The sequence below is a fragment of the Phyllostomus hastatus genome, unplaced genomic scaffold (genome assembly GCF_019186645.2).
Source record: "Phyllostomus hastatus isolate PE091 unplaced genomic scaffold, TTU_PhHast_1.1 phas_contig_34, whole genome shotgun sequence".
NCBI classification, from domain to species: Eukaryota; Metazoa; Chordata; class Mammalia; order Chiroptera; family Phyllostomidae; genus Phyllostomus; species Phyllostomus hastatus.
In genome coordinates, this window is record NW_025333857.1 from 15,779,694 (window position 1) to 15,806,444 (window position 26,751).

The window sequence follows — 26,751 nt, forward strand, 5'->3', positions numbered from 1 at the left end:
ACACGACTGGGTTGCGGACCAGGTTCCTGGTTGGGAACCTGTGAGAAGCAACCAATCAATGTTTCTCTCACACACTGATGTTCCTCTCTCTTTTATCCCTCCCTTCTCCTCTCTCTAAAAATAAATAAATAATAAAATGTTAAAGAAAAAAATAAAAGAGATTTGAGAGTAAAATATGTCATCACTTAAATTCTGAGGGTCTTTGTCTTCTACTACTTCCCAACCCGAATCGTTTCCTTACTTTGCTTTCAACTAGGTATAAAGCCACCATACAGTCATCACTAACACTCACCCAATGACAGAGTTTATTGTTTCATGGGAAGAGGTAAATAAAATGACTCTTACCATCTCGTATGCAAATGTTTCTTGTCTGCAGACTCGATCTATTGTTATTGTTTCTTCTCGATGTTCCAAAAGCCTCTTTCTAACCCTGTCATAAGTACAAAGAAAATCAAACCTCAATATTCTTTACTGGGGCTTCAAACACATCTTTAATATTTAATTTTTTATTTTGAATGAATTTTAGACTTAAAAGCTGCAAAAATAGTTCAGAGTTCCCTTATCTCTCTCACCTGGATTCCCCTATGTTGACATCTTATATGACCATAAAATAATGATCAAAACCAGGAAATTAACATTAATACAGTATTATTAACTATAGACCTTTTTGGAACGTAACAAATACTTAAATTTAATGCCTTTTTTCTGTCCCAGTATCCTGAGCAGGACACCTCACTGCATTTCTCATGTCTTTTTCCTCCAGTCTTTTACAGGTCAGCAGTCTCTTCTTGTCTTTCATGATCTTGACATTTCTGAGGAGCTCTGTTCAGTTATTTGGTGAGTGCTCTGCAATTTGGGTTTGACGGCTGTCTCCCTAACACCAGTCAATGATTAGAGTAAGCCCATACTTTTTCTGTTGACTTTGTTTTTTTAAACTTGTTTTTTTGTTTGTTTGTTTATTCTGCAAGAATATTACAAGAACACCCCAGCTAGTGTGGCTCCAGTTGGTTGGGCATTGTCCCACTAACCAAAAAGTTGCTGGCTCAATTCCCAGTCAAGGCACATGCCTGGGTTGCAGGTTCCACCCCCAGTTGAGGCACATAGGGAAGGCAATCAAAGTTTCTCTCTCACACTGATGATTCTCTCCCTCTCCTCCTCCCTCCCTTCCCCTCTCTCTAAAAAAAATTAAAATACACAAAAATAAAATTTAAAAAAAAAAAAGAATATCACAACAATGATGTCCTTCACTCTACCATCATGAGGTTCAGGATGTTAACAGTTATACAGGGTGGGGCAAAAGTAAGTTTACAGCTATTCATATGGAAAATAATACAATAATTTATAAACAATAATACAAGAATGAACTCTGTGTTTTGTGTACTCACAACTGTATAACTACTTTTGCCCCACCTTGTACGTATCATTACTGGGGATGTTTAGCTTGTCTGCCAGGTTCCTACACTTGAAAGATATTTTTCCTTTGTACTTGATAAGTATTTGGGTGAAAAATACTTTGAAACTATGCAAATCTTGTTTCTCCTCAAACTTTCATCCAGAAATTTTAGCATTCACAGTAAACTGCTACTATGAATACTAAACACTTATCACTATAGTTTGCCTAGTGGTAATTCTCTATTTCCCTCATTCTACATTATTCATTGATATTATGAGGAAGACCTGTATCTTTTTTTCCATTTTATTTACCGTATATTTTGGACTATAAGACTCACCCCCGCTGCCAACCCCCATTCCGCCCCCTGTAGCAAATTCAGGAGGAATAATGGTTGTTCATGCTGCTGTTGAGTTCTCTTTACATTTACATTGGTGAATATTATGTTATTAAATATTTTACCACATTTTTTGCTTCAAAAATTTTTTCCCTATTTTCCTCCTCTAAAACCTAGGTGCATCTTATGGTCTGAAAAATATGATAATCGATTATGTTAAATTCATAGGTATCTGTTTTATTCCGTAGGTTAAAACCTAATATTATCATTATTTTGTTGCTTAAATTGTTCTAGCTTTGGCCATTAGGAGCTTCTTCAGGTTGGCTCCTGTTTTTTCAACAAGCTTTTGTTGTTGTTGTTGTTGTTGTTGTTGTTGTTATTGCCTGTCCTTACTTTCTAGAATGATAGGAGGCTCAAGGCCCATCCTCTATTTTCCTGTCTCAGCCCTGGAATCAACCGCTTCCCCTAGGAGCCCGAATTCCTTTATTGGAGACCAGTATCCAGGTTCCAGGCATTCTCATTGTTCCTGCAGTCACTGTTTCTAGGTTTCTCAGCACAGGTAGGAAACACATCTATACTAATGCATACATGTACAAATATCTGTATTTTTCCATCTGTTTTATATTTAAAACCATGAGTTAATACTGGTACTTCCAATCCCAAACTAAAATCACAGTGATAATGAATAATTTTAGCCTTCAACTCTTTCCTTGTTTAAACTTCTTTCTCTACAAGTGAGAAACCCGATTCCCATTGTTTACGAACCATTACCTTAATTCTAGAACATTCACACTTTCCAAGCTGCTAACTTACATAGCTATGAGAAACACTGACTCTTGACCAACAGTTCTTTGTGTCTTCAGCCTTACAACACTTGAGTCCAGATGCGCTTCAGCACAGAGCTCAGATTAGTTCCTTCTTCCCTTTCTCTTCAGTGTAATCATGCCATGCTTTTATAGCACTGTTAGGCTCCCTTGTTGGTTTTGTATTCAATTTGGGCTGTCCAACTTATATCCTGGTGATTTTAATTGTCTGATTATCTTGGGATACGTGAAAAACATGTGAAACATCACTGTGTTTCTAAAAGTCAGTTATAAAAAATATACTAAGAGAAGTATCATTTCCTCTCTGTCCCTCTACTAACTTGTTCCCATTTCCTCCTTACTTCCTACCCCTGTAGATAACTAATCTCTATAGTTCTGATTTATCCTCTCCATTTCTTTTGTTCAAATAAGCAGATACCTAGTGTTTTCTTATATTCCTTTCTGTATGGTCTGAGTTTAATTAGGAGAAAATAATTAAGCAGTAAATTGAACAGAGAAAGATTAATCTAAAGAATTATTAACTAGCCCTGGCTGGCATAGCTCAGTGGATTGAGCGCGGGCTGCGAACCAAAGTGTCGAAGGTTCGATTCCCAGTCAGGGTACATGCCTGGGTTGCAGGCCATGACCCCCAGCAACAGCACATTGATATCTCTCTCTCTTTCTTCGCCCCCCGCCATTCCCTCTCTAAAAATAAATAAATAAAATCTTAAAAAAAAGAAAGAATTATTAACTTTAACAGAGGATTGGAGTTAATGAGGGATTGGCAAGTAAGTGGAGAGCTACAGAATACAGAAATGGCAGGTATAAGGACTACCCCAACCCTTCGTCTGAGAAAGAGTGCCCAAGGAGTCTCCTTTTCTCTCCTCAGGACTGAGCTCCAGACCTTGCTGGGAAGGGTATGGCTGTACTCACTGAATGGCAGAAAAGTTGCTATGCCGCACCATCAGTGGGTCCTGCTGGAAATCTGCCTTCAAGAATGCCAGAAAAAGCTGTTTAGGGGAGGTGTCGAGGGGAGTGGAGTGGCAGGGAAAGCAACTTGGGGACAGGTGTTAATGACCAATGGGCACTCTAGGAACTGGGCACTGGGGAAACTGTGTGCACTGCATGATCCTGCTGAGCCTGCACAACCAGGAGGCAAAACTCTTTCTTCCTCCAAAGTCTCTCCTGTGCCCTTTATTGACAAAACTTAACACTATGCCAGCTGGCAAAGGAAAAACTTTAAAGGGCCAAGATCCGTTTTAGAGAGCAGACAAAAAAAGATAAATTTGTAGATGAGACATTAAATTGACACCTGACAAATGTTCTTTCATACATGAAGGGTAAGCATATGCTTTTGGGCTTTGCTTTTTCCATGTAACAGTACTTCAAAGAAATCACTCTACAGGTTCAACTTTCCTCATCCTTCAGTATAGCTGTCCAATAATAGTCCACATTGTGGATGTCTTAGTTTGTTTAACACTCTCCTATGTATCTATATTTAGGGTATTTCAAGTATTTTGTAGTTATAAACAATGCTGCAATTACTAACCTCATACATAATGTATGAGTCATAATGTTGGAGGTCTATCTTCAGTATAAATTCCTAGAAATAGGACTACTGGGTTAAAAGATATGAGACTATGTAATTTTGTGTTAGGCATTACCAAATTTCTCTAGAAAGGGTTGCAGCAATTTGCATTTCCAATGGCAGTGTACAAAAATATGCCTGTTTCCCCAGAGCCTCATCAAAAGTATCATATTTTTAAAATTGTGCCAGTCTGATACGATATCTTGGGGTCATTTAATTTGCATTTCTTTAATTATGAGTATGGTTGAGCATTTTTTCATGTTTGTGAGTCATTTTTATGTGTAAATTATTAGCTCATATCTTTCCCCCACTTTTTGTTTTTAAATACTTTATTTAAAAATTTTTTTGTTTTTGTTTCGAGAGAGGGAGGAAGAGAGGGAGAATGGGGAAGAGAGACAGAGGGAGGAGAAAAGGAAACATCAATTTTTTGTTCCACTTATTTATGGGAGCATTCACTGCTTCCACTTATCCATTTATTTAAGGAAGCATTCATTGGTTGTTTCTTGTACGTGCACTGACTATGCACTGACTGGGAACTGAAGCACAGCCTTGGAGTATTAGGATGATGCTCCAACTAGCTGAGCTACCTGGCCAGGGCTTCCCCATTTTTCCACTGAGTTTTTTTGGTCTCTGTCCGTCCACCTTTAAGGTCTAATATACAGAGTGAGGCAAAAGCAAGTTTACAGTTGTTCATATGGAAAATACAATAATTAATAAATAATAATACAAGAATAAACTGTTCCATGCACTCAAACTGTAAACCTACTTTTGTCCTACCCTGTAATTAGAGTCATTAGCTCTCGTGGAATGTTATATTTTCTCCAAGTTTAGCAACTGTCTTTTGACTTTATATATGGTGTTCTTTTAACATGTAAAATTCTTTATTTTTATGTAGTTAACTTTATTTATCTTTTTCTTTCATTGCCTCTAATTTTAATCACACTTAGAAAGCCTTTCACTATACTGAAGTTTGTATGTTTCATTCTCTATATTCAATTCCTAATCCCTTCGGAGTTTATTCTTATGTAGAGTGCCGTGCTAAATTTCCATACCTATTTAAATATAACTGAACTCTTTCTTCTATTCCACTGGTCTCTTTGGCTATTTATAAGTTAGCATCCACTGTTTTCATTATAAAGACTGTAGTATATTCTGGTATCTGATAAAAATCACTGTGCCCTCACAATATTCCCCCCAGAATTTTGCTAATTATTATTGCATATATCCCATGTGAATTTTATTATCAAGTTGTCTAACTCCATAACATAATAGTAATGGTATTTTTATTTGAATTACACTTCATTTATAAATTAACTTAGAAATAACTGCCATCATTATAATGTTTAATATTTCTACCCAAGAATAAAAGATCTCTTCCAATTTTTTTCAAGTCTTTTTCTCAGTCTTTCAGGAGTGTTTTGAAATTTATTTTACACATTTCTTGTTAAGTTTATTCCTTAATATTTAACCTTCTTTTTGACTACTGTTAGTAAGATTTTCTTTACCATTCTGTCCTGTTTGTTTTTTTGTATGTATGAAGGCTATTGTTTCAATTTTCATCCTACTGTTATACTAGATTCTTGTTTTTCATGTTTCACATCTGTTTCAGCAATGATATCTTCAGAATTTTCCAGGTATACTATTACATCGTTTGCAAACAGAGCTAGTTTATCTTCATCTACTCTTGCCAAATTACATAGTTAATACTTACAGCACAATGTTGCAAAGTAGTGGAGATAACAGACATGCTTGTTTGTCCACTTTTCTATTAAACAAGACACTAACTTTACAAGTCAGTATATATATTTTACCATATTACAACAGTAACTCTACGATTTCAATTTCCTTGAGAGTTTTTTATCATCAATGGGTACTGAATTTTGTTAAAGGCTTTTTTAGCATCTCTGGAAATAATCAAGTGATTTCCCCCTTTAGATTCATTAATATAATATATGATATTAATAGATGTCCTAAGGTTGAACCAACCTTGCATTCCTGGAATAAATCCCACTTGGTCTTGGTGTAATTTTTTTCTTTTTCTTTCTTTTTTATTTAAAAAAAAATTTTTTTGAAGATTTTATTCAAACTCGTGACCCTTTGGTTCGAAAGCTGGTGCTCAAACCACTGAGCCACACCAGCCAGGGTAAACTTTTTCTTTATACGGTGTTTGATTGTTTGCTAATATTTTCTGAGTGTTGAGTGGTAATAGCCTCAACTTTTCTTTCTTTGTAATGTCTTTGTCTAGTTTAAGTATCAGTGTTATATTTGCTTCATGAAAAGAATTAAGAAATACTTCCAGCCAAGATGGAGGCATAAGTGGACACACCGTACCTCCATGCACAACCAAGATTGGAACAACAACAATTTAGAGGCAGAATAACACCCAGAACTGACAGAAAATTTATCTAAATGGAAGTCGGACAGCCAAGAAGTTGAAATAGACCTGTTCATCCAGACTAGTAGGAGGGGCAGAGACGAGCAGCTGGGCGCAGGGTAGCGGTGCAGAGAGCAGGGAGAGTTGGGCGCATAAGGCAATCGGGAGCGCATAAGGCAATCGGGAGCGCATAAGGCATCTGGGGTGTGCAAGATCACAGCAGGTGAACCCTAAGTACGTAAGCCGCAGCTGGCAGACCCAGTGAGGCAGCGATTGTGGAGCAGGGCAGAGCATGCAACGCAGGATCCCAGAGAAGGGACTGAGGTCCCACAGAGAAAAGAGCAACCGCCATTGTTCCTTCTCAGCCCCACCCCCACATACAATGTCAAAATCTAGCGATTGGGGTGCCCAGCCCTGGTGAACACCTAAGGCTCCGCCCCTCACCTTAACAGGAGTGACCAGACCAAAAAAGAGAGAGAGAGAGAGAGAGAGAGAGAGAGAGGAATGGCTCAAACAGAAGAACAAATCAGTGCCCCAGAACTCATTCTTTTGAGCGACCAAGAGATAGCTAACCTATCAGATGCACAGTTCAAAACACTGGTAATCAAGAAGCTCACAGAATTGGTTGATTTTGGTCACAAATTAGATGAACAAATGCAGGTTACCATAAAAGAAATGAAGGAAAATGCACAGGAACCAATAGTGATGGGAAGGAAACTGGGACTCAAAACAATAGAGCAGACCAGAAGGAAGAAAGAAACAACCAAATAGGAAAGAATGGAGAAATAAGAATTCAAAAAACCGAGGAGAAGCTTAGGAACCTCTAGGACATCTGTAAACATTCCAACATCTGAATTATAGGGGTACCAGAAGGGGAAGAGGTAGAGCAACAGATTGAACACGTATCTGAACAAATAATAAAGGAGAACTTCTCCATTCTGGCAAAGGAGATAGACTTCCAGGAAGTCCAGGAAGCTCAGAGAGTCCCAAAGAAGTTGGACCCAAGAAGAAACACACCAAGGCATATCATAATTACATTACCCAAAATTAAAATGAAGGAGAGAATCCTAGAAGCAGCAAGAGATAAGGGGACAGTAACCTACAAAGGAGTTCCCATCAGACTGTCAGCTGATTTCTCAAAAGAGACCTTACAGGCAAGACGGGGCTGGAAAGAAGTATTCCAAGTTATGAAAGACAAGGACCTATATCCCAGATTACTCTATCCAGCCAAGCTTTCATTTAGAATGGAAGGCAGATAAAGTGCTTCTCAGATAAGGTCAAAGTGAAAGGAGTTCATCATCACCAAGCCCTTATTTTATGAAATGTTAAAGGGACTTATCTAAGAAAAGAAGATTTAAAAAAAACATGTGTAGTAAAAGGACAGCAAACTCACAATTCTTAACAACCACACCTAAAGCAAAACCAAAAGAAACTAAGCAAACAACTAGAACAGGAATGGAACCACAGAAATGGAGATCACATGGAGGGTTATCAACAGTGGAGTGGGAGGAGGAGGAGAGGGGGAAAAGGTACAGAGAATAAATAGCTTAGATTGTAGGAGAAATAGACAGGGGGAGGGTAAGAATAGTACGAGAAATGTAGAACCTAAACAACTTATAAGTATGATACATGGACATGAACTAAAGGGGGGAAAGTGGGTGGGAGGGGGTGTACAGGGTGGAGGGAAGTGAAGGGGGGAAATGGAACAACTGTAATATCATAATCAATAAAATATATTAGAAAAAAAGAGACGAAAATTTTTTTCCTTTCAAGGTCCTAGGGACTTTGAATGTTTGGTAGACTATCTGGTCTTTGAATGTGTTTGGTAGAATTATTTTGTGAAACTATCCAAACCTGGAATTTTTGTGGGACAGTTTCTTAAATAACTTTCCCTATTTTTCTATGAAAACTGGTCTAATATGGTTAATTTTAGTAATTTGTATTTCCTTAGGAAGCTATCTATTTCATCTAAGTTTTCAAATTTATTTTTATAGAGCAGGGATCAATAAACTCTTCCTTAAGGGGGCAAAGAGTAAATATTTTAGGTTGTGACACCTATGTTCTATTTTACAACTTCTCAACTTGCCACTTAACACAAAAGGAGTCACAGCCAATATGTAAAAAATATTTAAAAAGAATAAAAGAGCACAGTTGTCCCAATAAACCTTTATGTGAAGGAAGAAAAAACAAAACAAAACAGGTGGCCAGTCAGTGGGCTGCTAACCCCTGCTAAGTAGTCCCTTATAATTAAGAAAATGGTTATTTTTTGGAAATAAAATGGAGTAACCAATGCTATTCCAGTAGTTATTTCATCCTCATTTTATATGTTCGTGCTTTCATCCATTTTTTCTTTTTGAAGATTTTATTTATTTTTAGAAAGAGGGGAAGGGAGGGAGAGAGAGGGAGAGGAACATCAGTGTGTGCTTGCCTCTCGTGTGCCCCCCACTGGGGCCTGGCCCGAAACCCAGGCATGTGCTCTGACTGGGAATTGAACTGGTTACCCTTTGGTTTGCAGGCCGGCACTCAATCCACTGAGCCACACCAGCCAGGGCTATCTTTTTCTTGAAGGATTCTGAAGTGCCCCCTCATCATCCTTTAAATGATGCAGTGAACACTGCCTTCCTGGCTAGAGAAATGAGAAGGATGAGCAGACGATTTTAACTGAAATTGCTATTGTATTAAAAGTAATGTTGCTGAAGCTTTGGGGAGGATAGATATGTTTCAGTAGTACACTTTAGTAACATTACCTCTCCTTTCCTAGAAATTAAAATCTCTTTAGTGTCGCAGGTTCGATTCCCAGTCAGGGTACATGCCTGGGTTGCAGGCCATGACCCCCAGCAACCTCACATTGATGTTTCTCTCTCTCTCTCTCTCTCTCTTCCTCCCTCCCTTCCCTCTCTAAAAATAAATAAAATCTTTTAAAAAATTTCTTTAAGAAATCTTCTCTTTAAGTAATCAAAAAAATTAAAATGTGGTAAAGATAAGTCGCTTAACTTGCCATGGATATATCAAAGGATAATCAATCTCTATCAACTGACATTTTCCCCCTTTACATGCATAAAATTATTCCACTAGCTCCTTTGTTAGACAATGGAAAAAAGTACGAAAAATTTATTTATTTCATGCCATATTAAATGGATCATGTACTTATATTTTGGTTTTATTTTCATATTTTTAAATTGTTGGTGAGGAGAAGGTAGGTTTAGAAAGAGAAAGTATAGAGATAAAGATTTTGGCTTTTGGTACATGTCTAATTTATCTGTGGTTCTGTTTAGATAAATATCAGTTACATTTTAAATATGATAGTTTCAAAGTACATCAAAATATACCCAGCTGAGGAATTCTGTACTAATTCCTTTCACATTAGATTATATACAATTCTACCAACATTTCCTATGAAAGGCATGAGAGGACAACCAAGGAGATCCAGTTGATCTAGTAAGAGAAAATAGCTAGGCAAAGCAATATGTGAAGTAGTCTAATAACTACTATTGAACATGGCATAATAAAATTATTATAAGCCAATTAGTATGCTATTAAGTATAACAAAAAATAGTATGTTTTGTTAAAATTATCATTAGCCAATCTCTAAAAATCACTTTCCTCAGGTTAATGGAACTTTCATTCATTCTACTCATTCCATAAATACCTACTGACACTCCAATTATGTGCCAAAGTTCTAGGAATTGGGGATATGATAGTATGTGTGACAGTTATAACTTATGAAACGTAAGTCTAACCAGAAAAATACAAAATTAAACAAGTATATTGTAAGTGTGGTAAGTATCTTAATAGAGAAGAAGTATGAGAGCTCCATAAACATAAAAGGGGTTCTAAATGAAGTCCTTAACTCTTCAGCTGGGACTTGAAGGGTAAGTAGAAGCCAGCAAGACCAGTGGGATAGGGACTAGTAAATGCAGCAGGCAAAGGCCAGGATTGAGAGAACACATTCCAGGAACTAAAAAAGAACTGCAATGTGGCTGGAACTGAGCAGGGACAGAGATGAAAAGACCAGTAAGATCCATTCTGTAGAGGCCCTGTGAGCCACTTAAAAACTCAGGACTTCTGCCTAAGAGTCATTAAAAGGTTTTCAGCGAGAGTCACACAATCAGATGTGTGTTTTAGAGAAATCCAACTAATCAATCAACAATAGTTGGATTGATTGATCCAACTGTCGGCGCCTGAAGAGCGCCAACTGCAGCAAAACAGTACGATAGGCTTAAGGGCAATGCACCAATGAAAAAGTTTGGGAGCCTTCAAGGCTCCATTAAAAAAGACTTTAAAAATGTTAGAAGATTCCTAGACATTACAAGTACACATACTCCTGAAGGGAGAGACGGGTTTGTAGTAATGTGGAAAGTAATCCTAAGGCCTCAGAGACTGGGTAGGTTTCAGATGGGACAGGAGCCATATGTGTCCTGAGCCATTTGAAAGAGAAAGTGGTTGAAAAAGGAATCTAAAAAGGCAAATTTGAGCTATATTATGTGGAAGGCTTCAAAAGTCTAAGTAAGGAGTCTGAAATCTCTCCATAGAAGGAAGAGCGACTGACAATTTCTTAGCAAATGAGCATGTTCAAATGATAATGTGATAAACAAATCAGGAGAAAACACAGGACCCCAGAAAGACAGGACCCTTTCTTTCACAGTGCTCCAAATGTTACTAACATCAATACAGTGTTAGCAGTAGGGAAGGGAAACAGATCTGGCAGCTATTACAAAAAAAAACAAATTTCATGGCAGAGTTAAAATGCCGGCCTGAATTTTTAGACTTTATTGTGTTTGTCCTTTAATTCCATTTTTTCTAGAAATTCATTATTACCCTATTTTTATAAAAGTGTGGCTCTGTCAAAAGTTAAAAAACAAAACAAAGGTGATCTTTCACAAGATAGTTTGAGAGGTACTAACAATAGAGTTTTTAGCTTGCACCTGAAATCTAACTACATTACAGTACCTTTGTAAATACACATACAAAAATAAACACAAATATGAATATGGACTGGTTATCAAAGGTTACGTATTTGCTATTAATTTTCTTAGTTGTAATAATACCACTCTGATAATGTAGGAGAATGATACTTTTAGGAGCTACACGCTGTTTGCAACTTACTAAATGGGTTCAGCAGTAAAATAAGACACACAGCAGGGGTGTCACAAATATAACAGTTAAAGTAAACATAAGCAAATGTTAACAATGGTCAAATTTAGGGGGTGGGATGACAACAATTTTTTAATAATGCTGAGAAATATTTAAATAAGTAGCACATAATGGCATAAAATAAAAGCAAGGTCTTTCATACCCCAAAGTCACTAAGTCAGTATTTTCTGGGATGACTTCTGGGTCCTCCTCTTCCTCAAGGCACTTCAGTTTATCAAGGCTAAAATAAAAAATAAAAAAGGAAAAGCAATCATGCATCTTGTCTACAGAGAGTCAGGGTAGTATCCTACATACATCGCCGAATAATTAAAAAGAAGTCACATAAAATCCATCAGGCAGCTCAGAGGAGGCCAGAATTCAAGGCAGAGATTTCTGTGCGGGTATTCTACACATAAAAGCATATACGGTCAACTGAAGGAGGCCAGCACTGTGTTAAGTGAAGAAAAAAATATTTTTAAAAAGTTATTTTTGTACTTTCACCCCAACTAAGGTACCTGGGGAGTAAGTTTCAGTAAGAGCATACCTGAGAGGTCCCCAAAGAGACCCCAGTTAATCAAGGTTTTAACACTCCTCTTCCTGCCTTACCGTTCCTCTATTATCAAAGCATCTGTCAACAGCAGGTACACGTCGCTGTTACTGATTGCTTTTCTACATTAACATGCACTTTGTTAGCGAATCGAAAAATTAATCTTTTATGCAGCTCTCTCTTCCCTTCATTCCAACTTGTAGAAATTATGCATTCCCATCACCAGCCCTCTCCCTATGTTCCCGGAAGTGTACTATAGGCCCTCCCAAAGAAGGATCCCAGGGAGCACAGGAGCAAGGCTGCACCCGAGTTGGCCCCAAGCAGCAAAAGCCCCTCGGCCCGCACTCACCCGCAAACTGCCCTCAGTTCGGCAGCCGCTTCCATACTGCAGCCCAGATCCCGGGCCACTGCTGCATCCTCCGAGGCGGAGTCCGCGATCCCTTCTTGCTCAGGCAGCGCGGATGCCGGTGGCTCCTTCAGCGACAAATCCCCATGCCCGCGCAGCCGGCCACGCCACTGCTCCCCGAAGATGCCCACGTGGAAAGCACGCGTGTTTAGTTCGGGCACCTCATACTCTGGAAAGTTGCAGCTGCCACTGTTAGGGACCGGGACCTGCCCGCTGCTCACCCCGCTGCACATTGGGGCAACCGAACTGCCTTCAGCCATGTTCCCTCCACTCCCTTCCCAGCATAAGCCGGATGATCAAGGCCTTGCGGAGCATGATGGGACTTGTAGTCGCACGTGGCCCCAGCCGGTGAACCGCGAGGCTGCACAGGCCAAGCGTCAGACACTACATTTCCCATCAGGCCCCCCGCCAGCGGCGATGCGAGCTTCTGAGTGCGGGTGTGAGCGCATTGTTCTCTGCTCGGGGCGGCGTGGGAGGCAATTAAGGTTTTTCGTCCTCCGCACCCATTGGGTTTTGGCTACCAGGCCCCACTGTTAAGTAGCCTGCTCTTTGCTGGGTGGGGTGGCCTGCACTCACCTTTGGGTCTCTCTCTTTATCTTTCTTCCGCCCCAGGGTGCGGGACTTTTCCTTCTCTCCAACGTTGGTGGGCTGCTCTGCTGCTTCACTGCCTCGGAGCCTGAGATACGGGATGGTCCCGGGATAGGGAATCTTCGAAAGTGGGCTCCTAGGCGTGTTTATATCCACAGGCAGTGTTACACACACACGCACACACACACACACAATGGCGTTAAGTGTCTACTCGTCTACTGCGCATCAGACACTATACACATCATTACATCACAATGTTTTTAGGGTCCCCGTGTAACTTTTGAAGACGGAGTTAACTGCTAGGTTATGAAAGTAGGATTCGAACTCAATGTGTCTCGCTTCAGATTGAGACCCTCCATCTCTTAGAGACCCCAAAGAGAGGAGGAGGACACATAGAACAAGCTCTAATTATTTATTACAGACTTGTGCAACAATCACAATCAATCTGAGAACATTTTCACCGCCCCCCCAAACTACCTTTTAGCTATCACTCCCTATCCTTCTAACTCCTCCAGCCCTAGCCAGCCACTAATCTTTCTGTTTCTAGATTTATGTATTCTAGACCTTTAATGTAAATGTAATTATATATGTGGTGTTTTTGTGACTAGCTTTTCCAATTAATGTAATATTTTCAGTATTTATCCACATTGCAGCATGTATCAATATTTAATTTCTTTTTATGGCTGAACAATATTGCATTATATGTATACTGTATTTTGTTTTTCCATTCATCAAAATGTTTGCAACTTTGGGCTATTATGAATAATGCTGCTACTAAGTTATGTATAATTTTTGTGCAGAGATATTTTCACTTATCTTGGATACATGTATATCTGTATCCACATACCTAGGAGTAAAATTACTGGGCCACATGGTAACTCGATGTTAAATAATTCGAGTAACTGCCTTACTGTTTTCTACAGTAGCTGCTCCATTTTATACTACCAGCATTGTATGAGGATTCTGATTTCTCCACATCCCTGACAACACTTGTTATTATCTGATATTTTCATTATAGTCATCCTAGTGATAGGGAAATTCAAGGGTTAAAGATTTTAGTCTGAGCTAAAGTTGATAGGCTTAAGTGATTAATGCATGTGGAAATCTGTTATTCCAGGAACTGGAATGCACAACCTAAGTGATTCCAGGAGGTACATAAGCAATTCAACCTTTGTGCCCCAGGGGGTTTATAAGCAATGGAGCCAGGTGTTCCAGCGAGGGAATGCAGATAAAGAATTGCTGATGAACAGACAAAGAAATACTGGAACTCTTATCCCATTAACCTTGTTTCTCAAACCCCTTACCTACTCATTCCTCTTATAAAAAGGCCAGCTTAAGATGAAATGTTAAGATGGTTTTTAAGCATACATAATCTGCCAGCTTCTCAGATCGCCAGCATCTGAATAAAGCATCTGTAAAGATTCAATCCTTGTCTCTACTTATTGGTTCTGGTAGTGACAGAAAGCATGAATGCTGACTTTTCCAGTTTCACTAGTGATTAATGTTGGCAACTGCCCTGCCTGGTTTCAGGAGCTGTAACCCCCCATGGCTAAGGCTGAGTGAGAGACCTCTGGACCAGAAACCTCTAAGAAGACAAGTTTATCTCCCTGGCAGGAGCCCTGCTTCTGCTTCATGCCTTGCCCCCATTGCTTGGTCGGTTAGCCAATGATGGGTAAGATCCCTCATGGGAGGGGCCACTTAAGACAGGCATGATCACATGGGAAGGCCCTCAGGGAAAGACTTGGGGGGCTGTGGAAAGAGGGGGTGATCGACCCTTGCCCCTCAGCTTTGACAAAGCCTGAGTTCTCATTCTGCCTGAGAGAAGTCTCCAATCTCTCAGCTGCCTTGTCTCCTCTGCCTGACTCAAGCCTGTAACAATGAGGAGGGGTGGTGCAGTCCTGTGCTGGAAACGGTGGACTTCCTGGGGTAATTAGGCCTAAGGAAGCATATGTAAAAACCTGTGAAACCTGCTTTGCTGAGGATGCTTTTAATTAGATTATAAAGGCCCAGGCAGGAAATGAGTTTGGCCCCTTAAGATTTGTAGTTTTTTTAGGTGATAGACCTAAAAAACTCAGTGTGAGCCCTTTTTAGCTCTTTGAATATTATCTATTTGTTTGATCCTCACTGCCAGACAATGATTAATAAGCTGTATCTGTATTCCTACCCCCCAAAAACTAATAAAAGCCTGTTCAGGCAGGGCCGTGAGGGGCTCTCCTCTTGCGAGAGTAGCCGTGCTGTCTCTTTTCCTCCACATAACTCAGTAGTCCATGTGAATTTCTCTCGTGTCTCAACCATCCACAGTGCCATGGACACTGCAGGCTGGTGTCTGTGTCAGATTATGAAATGGTATCCTGTGGTTTTGATTTGCATTTGCATGATGACTAATGATATTGAGCATCTTCTGCTTATTGACCGTTTGTATACCTTCTTTAGAGAAATACCTATTCAAGTCCACTGCCCATTTCAAAATGAGATTATATGTTTTTTATAGGAGCCCTGGTATTTATAAACATCTGTTGTTTTTGTCTGCCTAATATTCTGTTTCTTAGAACTTACCTTCTTTTGATCCTGCTAGGGCTGCCAATCATAGAGCCCTTCTTACTCTGGCCACAGTAACTGACTCAAGGATGAGCAAGTGACTCCACTAGAGCCAATCAGAAAATCCTCTGTGATTTTATTTATAACTAGAAACTCTCCCTCCCAGAGGATCTAAGGATGTGCCCTAGACACAGCCTGTGTTGACCAGTGGAAGAGTTAGAAGGAAGCCAAGAGTTTAAATAGGCAAAGGTAGAAGATGGAGAGAGGTCATGTGACTTGGAATGATTGTGGCTAAGGTCATCTTCCTCCCTAGATTTGGGTGTATGTGTACATACACACAGGGCTATTTTGAGTTGCAATCTCAACCTAAAGACTAATAGTCTTCCCCTGGGCCTGTAAGACTTGTTTGGAATCTCTGCACAGGAGGGAAGCTCTCATCCAGATAATGAAGTCACACTTCAGGTGAGAAGAACTCTTCACATATGAGTATATCTGGAGATTTAATAATACCAGTTTCACGAGTGGAGACCACAGTAGTTCTTGAGCAGCAAGAGGTAGGGGCAAGACCAGAATGAGCACTGCAGGGGAAGGTGGCTAGTTGTCACTGTGAGGTGTGACATTGGGTAGCAGAAGCTTGAGGTTTTTGTAGTTAGTGCCAGAAGCAATCACAACACAGCACTCAGGTTAGTCTTACCAATAGCTAATCCTTGGAATTAGGGCAGGGGTACAGAATATTCACTGCAGCATACAAATTATTTTGAGCTGAAGGCATTTGAGAATAGGCTACCCCACCCCTGCCCCAAACTTCCTTATTTACCTAAATGGCAAGCCTCCCAAAAGAACTCACTTTTCATAAAGCCCTTCTCTGGAAATAGGGAAGATTGACCTGAAGTGGGCACCACCCCTAACAGATGTCATTATTATAAAACTCCCATCTATTCTCCTGAAGGCCCATTTGTCTTTCCCAAAAGTCATTTGTTCTCTCCTAAGTGTCCTTTCTCCCCCTTCCCTGTTTAGAAGTCATTGGTTTTCCTGTAACTGCCCTTCTTCCCCTTCCCACCTCCTATTAACATGGTAAATAAGCTCAAATTCTAAGGGCCTTCTAGAGTCACATTTTCCATGATCTTTTCCATATATCATGCATATATGAATAAAAAATCTGTCTATTCTCTTGCTAAGCTATCTTTTGTTGGTTTAATTCACAGGCTCCTAATGATGGAACCTAAGAGGGCATAGGAAAAGTTTTTCTTTCCCATCAAGGCCATGGCAAAGGCAGTTTCTGACTCTGTGGCAATTTAGCAGATGGGAGTATTGCTGGACCTGGCACTAGTACCAAACAAGAACAGAAAGGAGGTCGAAAGATCCCAAGGTGCCAGTATAGGTATAGTCCTTGTGATCCTGGGTGAGCTTTGTACAATTCTTGAAGAAGAAAAAAGCCCCTAATGTTCCCAACTGGATGAGACATGTTAATATGCCAGGACAAGTGAAATAGGGAAACTGAGACAGTTAAATGGCCAAGCAGTTTACAGCAATCTAGTAAATTGCAAAACCCTACCTTCCATAACCAAATTGTTATACTTCTCTCTAACCATCACAGGATGGTTAGGATGGTAAATAGCTTAAATCACCTTTCTCAGGGAGATACATAAAAGAACCCAATTAGTGCCATTTGTACTAACCACACCCAAAGATAGGTGAAGTCAGGGGAATAATTCTCATTTTGGTCCATCAGCATAAAGCTGATGAATATTCTATTGAGATCCTCCCCAAAGACCTCTAAAATTCCTACCTTTAGAAAACAGATAAGAGCCCTCCTGACAAAGACCTAGCATGGGTTCTCTCTGGAGCACACCCGCACTTCTCTTCTACCTCAAGCGTGAGTCTTTACTTTTCTCCCCTGGACTCCTAAGGGCCCCCAGGAGAATGGCAACTGGGGGAGCAATGAGCTACAGCAGCTTGTCCTGAACTGACCCCTTCAACCTGTCTCCAAGGCCCCCTTTTCTCTGACTTTTCAGTAAGCTAACAGCAGCCCCACCTTGGCTCACTTCTGTAACTGCAACTTTTATTTGTCAGTGAGTCTAAGCAGCTCAGTGTGGTTCACTTCTTTCCTACAACTTTTCTAGGGAGCCAAAGCTAGGGTCTCTCCTGTCGCTTCTTCTATCCTGGACTTCTCAGTGAGCTAACAGCAGCCCCACCTTGGCTCACTTCTCTCCTATAACATTTCTAGATGTTATGAGAAAGGGACTCACCCAGCGAGGGTCTGCCTCAGCCCTCTCCAGTGACGTGGGGATTGAGGTGGTGGCATAGTTGAAGTGGTGACATAGGTTTACAGTAGGTGACAGGATAAAGCTGGCACTATTTCCTATCACAGCACCATTTGCTGAGCAGGCCTATGACCTTGTTAAAAATGACTGCCATTATACTCTTCAGAGCTTATGTCCCCAGGACTGGAACTGGAAATTACTGGTAAGCAAGAACAGAACAGAACTGTTCTGCGGTGCCCATAGCCACAGGCAAAAGACATCGGAGCCAAGTGCAATTTATGCAAAACCAACTGAGACCTGTGTTGCAAGCCCCCAACAGCCCAGGGGCCACACAACAACAACCCTCCCCACTCTTTCATAATCAGATTGTAATCCATTACAAACTGATAGCCCCTGCAGGTCATTGCTGGTGCACCTCCACCCTCTTTCAACTCTTGTAAAGTAAACAAAAACTCTGCTGTCTGCATTTTCTTCTCTTTGTGAATTCTTTCTCAGTCTGTGTCACCAGCCACCCTAACAGGAGGGATTCAGAGTAGTGACACAAATCAAGATCATGATTTGTTACCCGGCTGTTGGTTTCCCAATTCTGCTTATGCTCCATGGGGCTGGCATTCCCACCAAATTCAGAGAAAGGCTCTGTAGCTCTGTAGAAGCCAAGAGTTAAAAACAGTTGCTGCCACATCAACTCCCTGGTATTTCTAGTGAGAAGGTAGTAGGGCAAATGCCTAATCCTCAGTCACCCCTTAGACGGTGTGAGGCTTTTGGAAAATAAGTAGTAGCCACCTCTTTTTAGCAAAGAAAAAATAAAGGGGGGGGACTCCTTGAAGATACAAGAAAGAGATTTTTTTTTTGCTTGGTATTGTTCCTGGATTTTCTGCTTTAGCCAGTTGCTGTTCAGGTGGAGAATTGCTTTCCTGAAGCCAGGGGACCACGTGGGGCTTTCTCTCTGCCAAAAAAAAAAGGAGTAGAGAAGGATGAAAAGGGAATGATGTAAACAGAAAAGACAGCTGGGGTTCTCTTAGTCATAAAGGCAGTTGACAGAATAATAATAACCATTAGTGAGGAATAAGATTTATAACCATTCAAAGGGCTTACATTAATTAAAAAGAATTTTAACAACTAAGGTGGAAAGCCTGAATCTAGTGTCCTCTTCCATTTTATGCAGAGACCCTTTTCAAGGCTGACAACTATTAACAAGTCTGTATTTGCATAATGACTCCTTTTCATTTTCTAAATCGCCCCCAACTAATTGCTTTAGGAAACCTCTACTGTTCCTTGTTCTCCCGTCACCACCATCTCAGTTCCACTCATATGTAAAAATTAGGTAATTAGTTTTTTCCAAGGACAATGCCAAATTTACTGCAGGATGTTTTAAATCTTGGATTAGCAAACAGAGTGAGAAAGTCTACTGGCAAGAAATAGAAAATCAGGATAAAAAATATCAGAAAATGTTCTGGCCCCTTTTGGTTACAGAGACTGTGAACTTGGAGAAATATGAGAGAAGCTGTCACTTTTTTTGGAGGAAGGTTTGGAGTAGGACATGGTCTAACTCTCAGGAGATGAAGCAGCATCCCCAGATTCCACAAACAAACATTCCTTTATTTACTTAAGTTACCTTAGTACCTCTATAAGACACATTCACTAATGCGAGTGGAATAGATCCTGAAAATGGTATAAAGTGATTGAAGGCTAGAAGCTGTGGGATCAGATAACAAAATACTCCCTGATAATACTCAATCCTCCCCTCAGCAGAAGAGCATCTTTCCACTGTACAGTTGCTTGCCCCTGCTTTCCATTCCATACTCTAGAGTAAGTCTCTGAGCACAGTTCATGCTCAAGAGGGGAGACTCCATCTCCTGGAATGGGGAGTAGTTACACAATTATTTGGAATTCAATAAGAAAGATTTGTTTCTTTTCCATTTATATAAATATTCACTTTTTATTTATACAGTATGGACTCAGATATTTATTTTCTGCTTTGGGTTATCATCCAGTAAGACTGTGTTAACCATGTGTTTCCAGTTCTCTGGCATCTCGGGTCTTGCTGAATCTGGAGAGACTGCCCCTTCCTGGGCTAGCCAGTTCCTAGAGGTAGTACTCCCCTTTGTGTGGGGTTTTCAAAGGTAAAGCAACCAATCCAGGGCCTGCATCCCTACCACCTGCTCTACCGGAGTCTCCCACTATTCCCCTGCCCTAATCAGCCAGGTCCAGGTCCCAGACAACGAGGGACAGCATTTATGCCCCAAAGCTGCTGATATTAATCAAACTAGCCAATCCTAAATGTACTTATGCCTTGTGTGTTCCTTCCTATAAAAACCCGAAAAGGCTCTTGCTCACATTTCCCCATTGCTCCTGCCTCCTGGTCAACCCTGGTGCTTCCTCATGTGGCTCCCTGTGGCACAGAGTGCCGCCTCCTCTTAGAAACCTAACCAAATTGTATTTTCTTTTTTGTTTACTTGATTTTTCTTTTAGTTTTTGTTTTTTCATTGCTTTTAGAGAGAGAGGAAGGGAGAGAAGAAGAAAGAGTAGGAGGACGAGAGAAAACCATCCATGTGAGAGAGAAACATAGATTGGTTGCCTCCTGTACATGCCCGGACTGGGGATCGAACTTGCAACCTAGGTATGTGCTCTGACTGGGAATCAAACCTGCAACCTTTTGTTTACAGGATGATGCTCCAACCAACTGAGCCACACTGGCCAGGGAAAACTATATTTTCAAGACTAGCCTACTGATCTATTAGCCTACACCATACTTGAATAGCCTATAATTTAAAACAATCACTGCTCTTTGTTTTTGTTCAAATTGTTCCAGCTTTGGCCTTTGGGAGGCCTTTCAGATTGGCCCTCTGTCCCTTTCACATGCTCCCTGTCCTGTTGTTTTTGAGCACTTCCTTACTTTCTGGCACTACAGTTTGCTCCTGACTCATATAATCCTTGCCCAATGCCAGAATCAACCATATCGCAAAAGAGTCCCTATTCCTTTTATTGAACAATGATATTGCCATTGTTTTTTAAATAAAGTTTTATTGGAACAGAGTTATGCTCATTCATTTTCGTATTGTATATGGCTGCTTTTGCATTACAATTGCAGCCCTGGCTGGTGTAGCTTAGTGGACTGAGTGTCGGCCTGCGAACCAAAGGGTCGCTGGTTCAATTCCCAGTCAGGGCACATGCCTGGGTTGCAGGCCAAGTCCCCAGTAGGGGTGCATGAGAGGCAACCACACAATGATGTTTCTCTCCCTCTAAAAATAAATCTAAACAAAAATGCTTTACAGTTGCAGAGTTGAGTAGTTACAAGAGATTGTATGGCTTGCAAAGCCTGAAACATTTACACTCTGAATGTTATAGAAAGTTTGCTGACTCCTTTTCTTTCTTTCCCTTTAAAATATTTTATTTATTTATTTATAGAGAGAAGAGAAGGGAGGGAGAAAGAGAGGAAGAGAAACATACATGTGTGGGAGATACATCCATCGGTTGCCTCTTGCATACCCCCAATTGGGGACCTGGCCTACAAGCCAGGCATGTGCCCTGGCTGGGAATCAAACTGGCAACCTTTTGGTTCTCAAGCCCATGCTCAGTCCACTAAGCCTCACCAGCCCTAGATGAAGGTGGGTATTGTACTTATTTCTATAAGGATACAGAGAAGTAGTTCTTATGAAAGTCCAAAACATGAACCAAAGCATTAATAGGATCTGATAGTAGGAATCAATACTACATTTTCTTCCAAGGCATTTTGCATTTTATTTCTTTCCTTTCTATCAAGTGTTTCTCACTTCTTCATTAGGTACACTGTTATATTGTTGGGGCATGGGGATCTCCCATTGTAGCTAAGTTGAGAAAGGAGAAGATTTCTAATAAAGCAGAACGATTAGAGCTAGAATCGTCCCACTGGATGGTAAAAAGAGACAAGTATATGGCATCATGTAAGCTAGGTCCAGAAAAAAAAAAGAAAAGCAATTTCTTCTCAATATAATTACTCTTTTGCAACTTGTCACATTAATGCCATTTCAGGAAGAATATTCTTTACCTGTATGTGATTAGACACTGTGGCTAAGAAAAAACTACTCACCTTGGAGGTTGTGCTTTGCTTTTTAGGTACATATCTGAGAATGCCAAGCGCATCTAACATGAGGGATTACATCAGTCTCTCAGAGACTAAGAAAAGTATAGCCTCTCAGGTACCCTACTTAGAGGGGGAAATGCCCTCATCCTGCAGGGAGGGCAAGGGGTTGCTGAGGGAGTGGGTGGCATGGGGACACCTGACGGAGGACTTCAAAGAGAGGCTACATTAGTTGGTTGAAGAAGAAGGGAGGGAGGAAACGTTGACTTAGACTCTTTCCTTTTGAAGATCTAGTCTAGAAGGCTTTCCTTATATCTAACAGAAGAAAGAATAAAGTCCACCAGTTATGGTCTCACCTGTGTTGATCAAACTCTGTACTTCACTTATAGTACAATGTATGTCTGGTCGGGGAAGACTGTGCAGCAAAGACTTCCTGGAAAGAACAGTAAGTGCTGCCCAATAGCTTAGGAGGGTTCCAGCAGAAAGAGGGCAGGAGGCACACCTGCAGCATCAGGGCACAGCCTTCCAGCCCCAGAGACAGTTGGCCTGCCTTCCTCTTCAGAGCAGAAAAGGGCAGATCTGTACCACTTGCCCCACATGCTTCATCTTCACATGTTGCAGAAGGGCTGTCGACACAGTTGCCAGACTTAGCAAATGAAAAACACAGAACACTCACTCCTCTGAGGGCGGGAAGCCCAGGAGCTCGGTGAGGACACTCGGCCAAGATGGGCAGCATGGCAGGTGCCCTGGGAGACTGACCGGGCCCCATGTCCCCCTCTCTGGGTACCCTGCCAACAGGGAGAAAGGCAGATACCGGAATGTGAAGAGGAACTTGGACGTGCGGCTCAACTCAGGTCTCGGGCCCCACGACGGGCTTTCCTGTGTCATCACTGCAGGCCACCGAGCTCCAGGAAGAGGACCATGAGGACTCTGATGAAGAACGGGCTCCAAGGCAGCAAGTCAAATCTTCTTGGGTGGCCTTCAGAAGGGAACTGAGGAAACACCACAAGGCAGCGTCCAGGGTGCCATTAAGCAATGAATATAGTTTGAAGGAATTATCAGGAACAGCAAATTTGATGACTGCAAGTGACTCAGAGCATGCCCAGAAACCAGTGTCCCCTCCTGGAGAAGCATGTGCCTTTGGAAAGCACACTAGATGAAAATCGGAACTCAGGACAAAGGAGATTGATGTGAAGATGTACAGCCTACAGGAAAGAAAGGACCGTGTGTACCAAGAAGTCACCGAGCCCCAGGATGATGACTACCTTTATAGTGAGAAGTGTCAGAACTTCTTCATCAACAGCTGTGCTGTGCATGGGCCCCCTACATTTGTAAGGGACAGTGCAGTGGACAAGGGGCATCCCCACCACTCAGCTCTCATCCTGCCCCCTGGGTTGAGAATTGGGCCATCCAGCATCCCTGAGGCTGGGCTTGGAGTGTGGAATGAGGCAGCTGATTTGCCCATGGGTCTGCACTTTGGCCCTTATGAAGAACATATCACAGAAGATGAAGAGGCAGCCAAGAGCAGATACTGCTGGCTGATCGCCAAAGGGAGAAACTGCTATGAGTATGTGGATGGAAAGAACAAATCCTGGGCCAGCTGGATGAGGTATGTGAACTGTGCCCAGGATGATGAAGAGCAGAACCTGGTGGCCTTTCAATACCATGGGCAGATTTTCTACCGAACCTGCTGGGTCACCAGGCCAGGCTGTGAGCTGCTGGTCTCTTCTGGTCTGGTCTGGGGACGAGTATGGCCAGAGCTGGGCAGCAAGTGGGGCAGCAAGTGGAAGAGAGAGCTCACAGTTTGGACAGAACCAAAGCCAGAGATCCATCTATGTCCCTCCTGCTCTCTAGCCTTCTCCAGTCAGAAATTCCTTGGCCAACATATGAAATTCAATCATCCCTCTCAGATTCTCCTGGGAACATCTGCAGGAAAACACCTCCAAGCAGAGGAACCCTGTCCAGAGGATCAGAATCAGCAGCAACAACATACTAGTACACACAACTGGAATGATAATAAGCTGAAGGTCAAGAGGTCAAAGAAATGTCCAAACCTTTGCTTGAAAGGATCAGTCAGAGGAGAATCTCAAGACCGTTTTTCCAACCTTTCAAAGAACAAATGACAAACTCTAGTGAGCGTGAGAGAATGATGGAGGAAGAGCCCCATAGAGGCCAGAAAGAGAGTCCAGAGGACACTGACAAGGTATTTGTGAAAGCAGAAATGTCAAGAATTGTAACAATCCAGCACGGAGGGTATTGGCAAGGCTTCAATGATGGGTCACAATTCATCATAGGCCAGAAGACACACTCAGGGTAGAAGCCCTTTGTTTGCAGGGAGTGCGGGAGAGGCTTTATATGGAAGTCAGTTCTCATTGCACACCAGAGGACACACTCAGAGGAGAAGCCCTTTGTTTGCAGGGAGTGTGGACAAGGCTTTACACGGCGGTCAAATCTCATCACACACCAGAGGACACACTCAGGGGAGAAGCACTATGTTAGTACAGAATGTGGGCAACGCTTTACACAGAAGTCACATCTCCTCAGACACCAGAGGACACATTCTGGGGAGAAACCCTATTTTTGCAGGTGAAGTGAATGAATCATTACCATTAAATCACATGTCAATAGCCAAAAAAAAAAAAAGAAAGAAAAACACAGAACATCCAGTTAAATTTGAATTCCAGAGATAAATAATGAACAAATAACTTTTTAGTATAAGTATACCCCGTTCACTACCTGGGACATGCGTATACTAAAAAAATGTTGTCATTTATTTGAAATTCAAATTTAACTGTTCTGTGTTTTATTTGGCAACCCTGCTCTAAAGTATACTTTATAACCTTTCAGGTCTGCTCATGGAGCTATGAGAAACTTCCCTCTGGATCTCCTGAGAGATAGCAAAAGCTAGAGGCAGGAAAAGGGAGGAGAGGATTGGCCCAGTATTCCTTGTCTGGGGAAGACCCACATACCAGGCCATGCTGAACTGTTGGCCAGTACTCAGAGGGGCCTGTCCTGTCTCCACTTCTGGTCTAACTAGGTGTGGCCATGGAGATGGGCTGCTGGGGGCTATAGGAGGACAAACACAGTTTGTTTACATAGACAGAAGCCAGTGTGGCACGTAAATATGTCTAGTGTACGTGTCTGCTGCAAGGCTCCCTCATGCAGGTCCTCCTTCTCCTGTCTCCCCGTTTTCTACATCAGGGGACCTTCTTTCTTATACCCCTTACCTCAGTTCAGCGCTAGTCCCTTGCCTCCCTTAGTCTCAAAACTCTCAGATCTGAATCTTATGTTTGGGGCTCACTTAACTGTCTGTTGACACCTCTTGCTCCTGTCAAGTTGAACTTCTTGCCCCTCTTTTCCTACACAAATGTGGTCACTCTCTTTCTCTGTTCATCCAAATTATTTAAGGTTCAACCAACAGCTCTCAGTTCGAAGAAGTTTTTCCCACTTAAATCTGTACCAAAACTTTGTAAGTTGTCCTGTATATTTTATTAACTAAAAAGTTTAATCAGCCTATTTGTTTTTTTAAGCTAAAAATAAAAATTATAGCACTAAATTATAGTGATTTTTAAAAATCATTTATAATACCAACACCATAAAATAATTAAAAATTTTCTTTCATGATTGAGATTTTATTGGTTGAAGATAAATACACATACATTTCTATTTGTACACAATTCTTAACATATGTACCAAAAACGTAAAGTTGTGTCATTGTGATTCTTTTCAAAACAGTTAGTTCAGTGACTTTCCAATTTAAAATTTGGAGGCCAATTTTCCTTAATAGAATATCAAGTACTGATATCTTCAAATGTTGATACACTGTTACATCAAAGTCCCACTAATTCACAATTTAATATCATATATACTACATAATCAAATGTTTAGTCCTTCACAGCACATTAACAAAGTCAGTAGGAAAAATGGACTACTATACCACAGATGTTACAGAGTGCACAAAATTCTGCCAGGGAGAGCCGAGATCAAAGAGTGGCTTTTTTTTAGGAAATAAGCCTACCAAAAACATGGGAACAGAAGTAATTCAAAATGTTCAAGACGTATTAAATGCACAACTAGCTCCAAATTGCCACTTGATATGCTTTGTATTATAGGATATAAAAACTACCATCAGCTGCTTTGGCTGGTGTGGCTCAGTGGATTGATCACTGGCCTGTTAACTAGAGGGTCAGTGGTTCAATTCCCAGTCAGGGCACATGCCTGCGTTGTGGGCCAGGCCCCCAGTAGGGTGCATGTGAGAAGCAACCACACATCAATGATTCTCTTCCTCTCTTCCTCCCTTCCCTTCTCTAAAACTAAATAAATAAAATCTTTTAAAAAAAGCAACAACTATCACCATCTATGGAGTGTTAAGCTGATGCCCAAGATAGTCAAAACCTCAACATATTCCACTATTTCCTGGTCTTACTAAAAAATAAACAACCAGCAAGTGATTCACCTCTTAAAAAAAGCATTTATGCTCTAACTTGTGTGAATCGGTCATTTGGATGTCACAGAAACCTAAAGGTCGAAGGTCCCTGGTTTGATTTCTTTCTAGTCAGGGCATATGCCTGGGTTGTGGGCTTGGTTCCCTGGGGCACATGGGAAAGGCAGTGAATTGATATTTTTCTCTTCTCTTTCTCCCTCACTTCCCCTCTTTCTTACAATAAATAAAATCTTTTTATTTAAGCAGTTACACTTTAGAAAATGGGATTTGGTGGAATTC

At 41.1% G+C, this 26,751-nt stretch overlaps 1 protein-coding gene and 1 pseudogene across 1 annotated transcript in view; one reads left to right on the forward strand and one right to left on the reverse strand.

The window, feature by feature from the left end:
- The window catches only part of SNAPC3 (small nuclear RNA activating complex polypeptide 3), a 42,874-nt gene extending 30,025 nt beyond the window's left edge, over positions 1-12,849 (reverse strand). Inside the window, exons 1-3 of the mRNA XM_045840992.1 lie at positions 12,522-12,849; positions 11,789-11,866; positions 346-430 (exon numbers count right to left, since the gene is read on the reverse strand). Of these exons, the coding sequence (XP_045696948.1) occupies positions 346-430; positions 11,789-11,866; positions 12,522-12,838 (480 nt within the window). The 5' untranslated portion in view covers positions 12,839-12,849. The remainder of the gene's footprint in view (positions 1-345; positions 431-11,788; positions 11,867-12,521) is intronic.
- On the forward strand, positions 12,837-24,618 carry LOC123819874 (annotated as a pseudogene).
- The last annotated feature ends 2,133 nt before the right edge of the window (positions 24,619-26,751 follow it).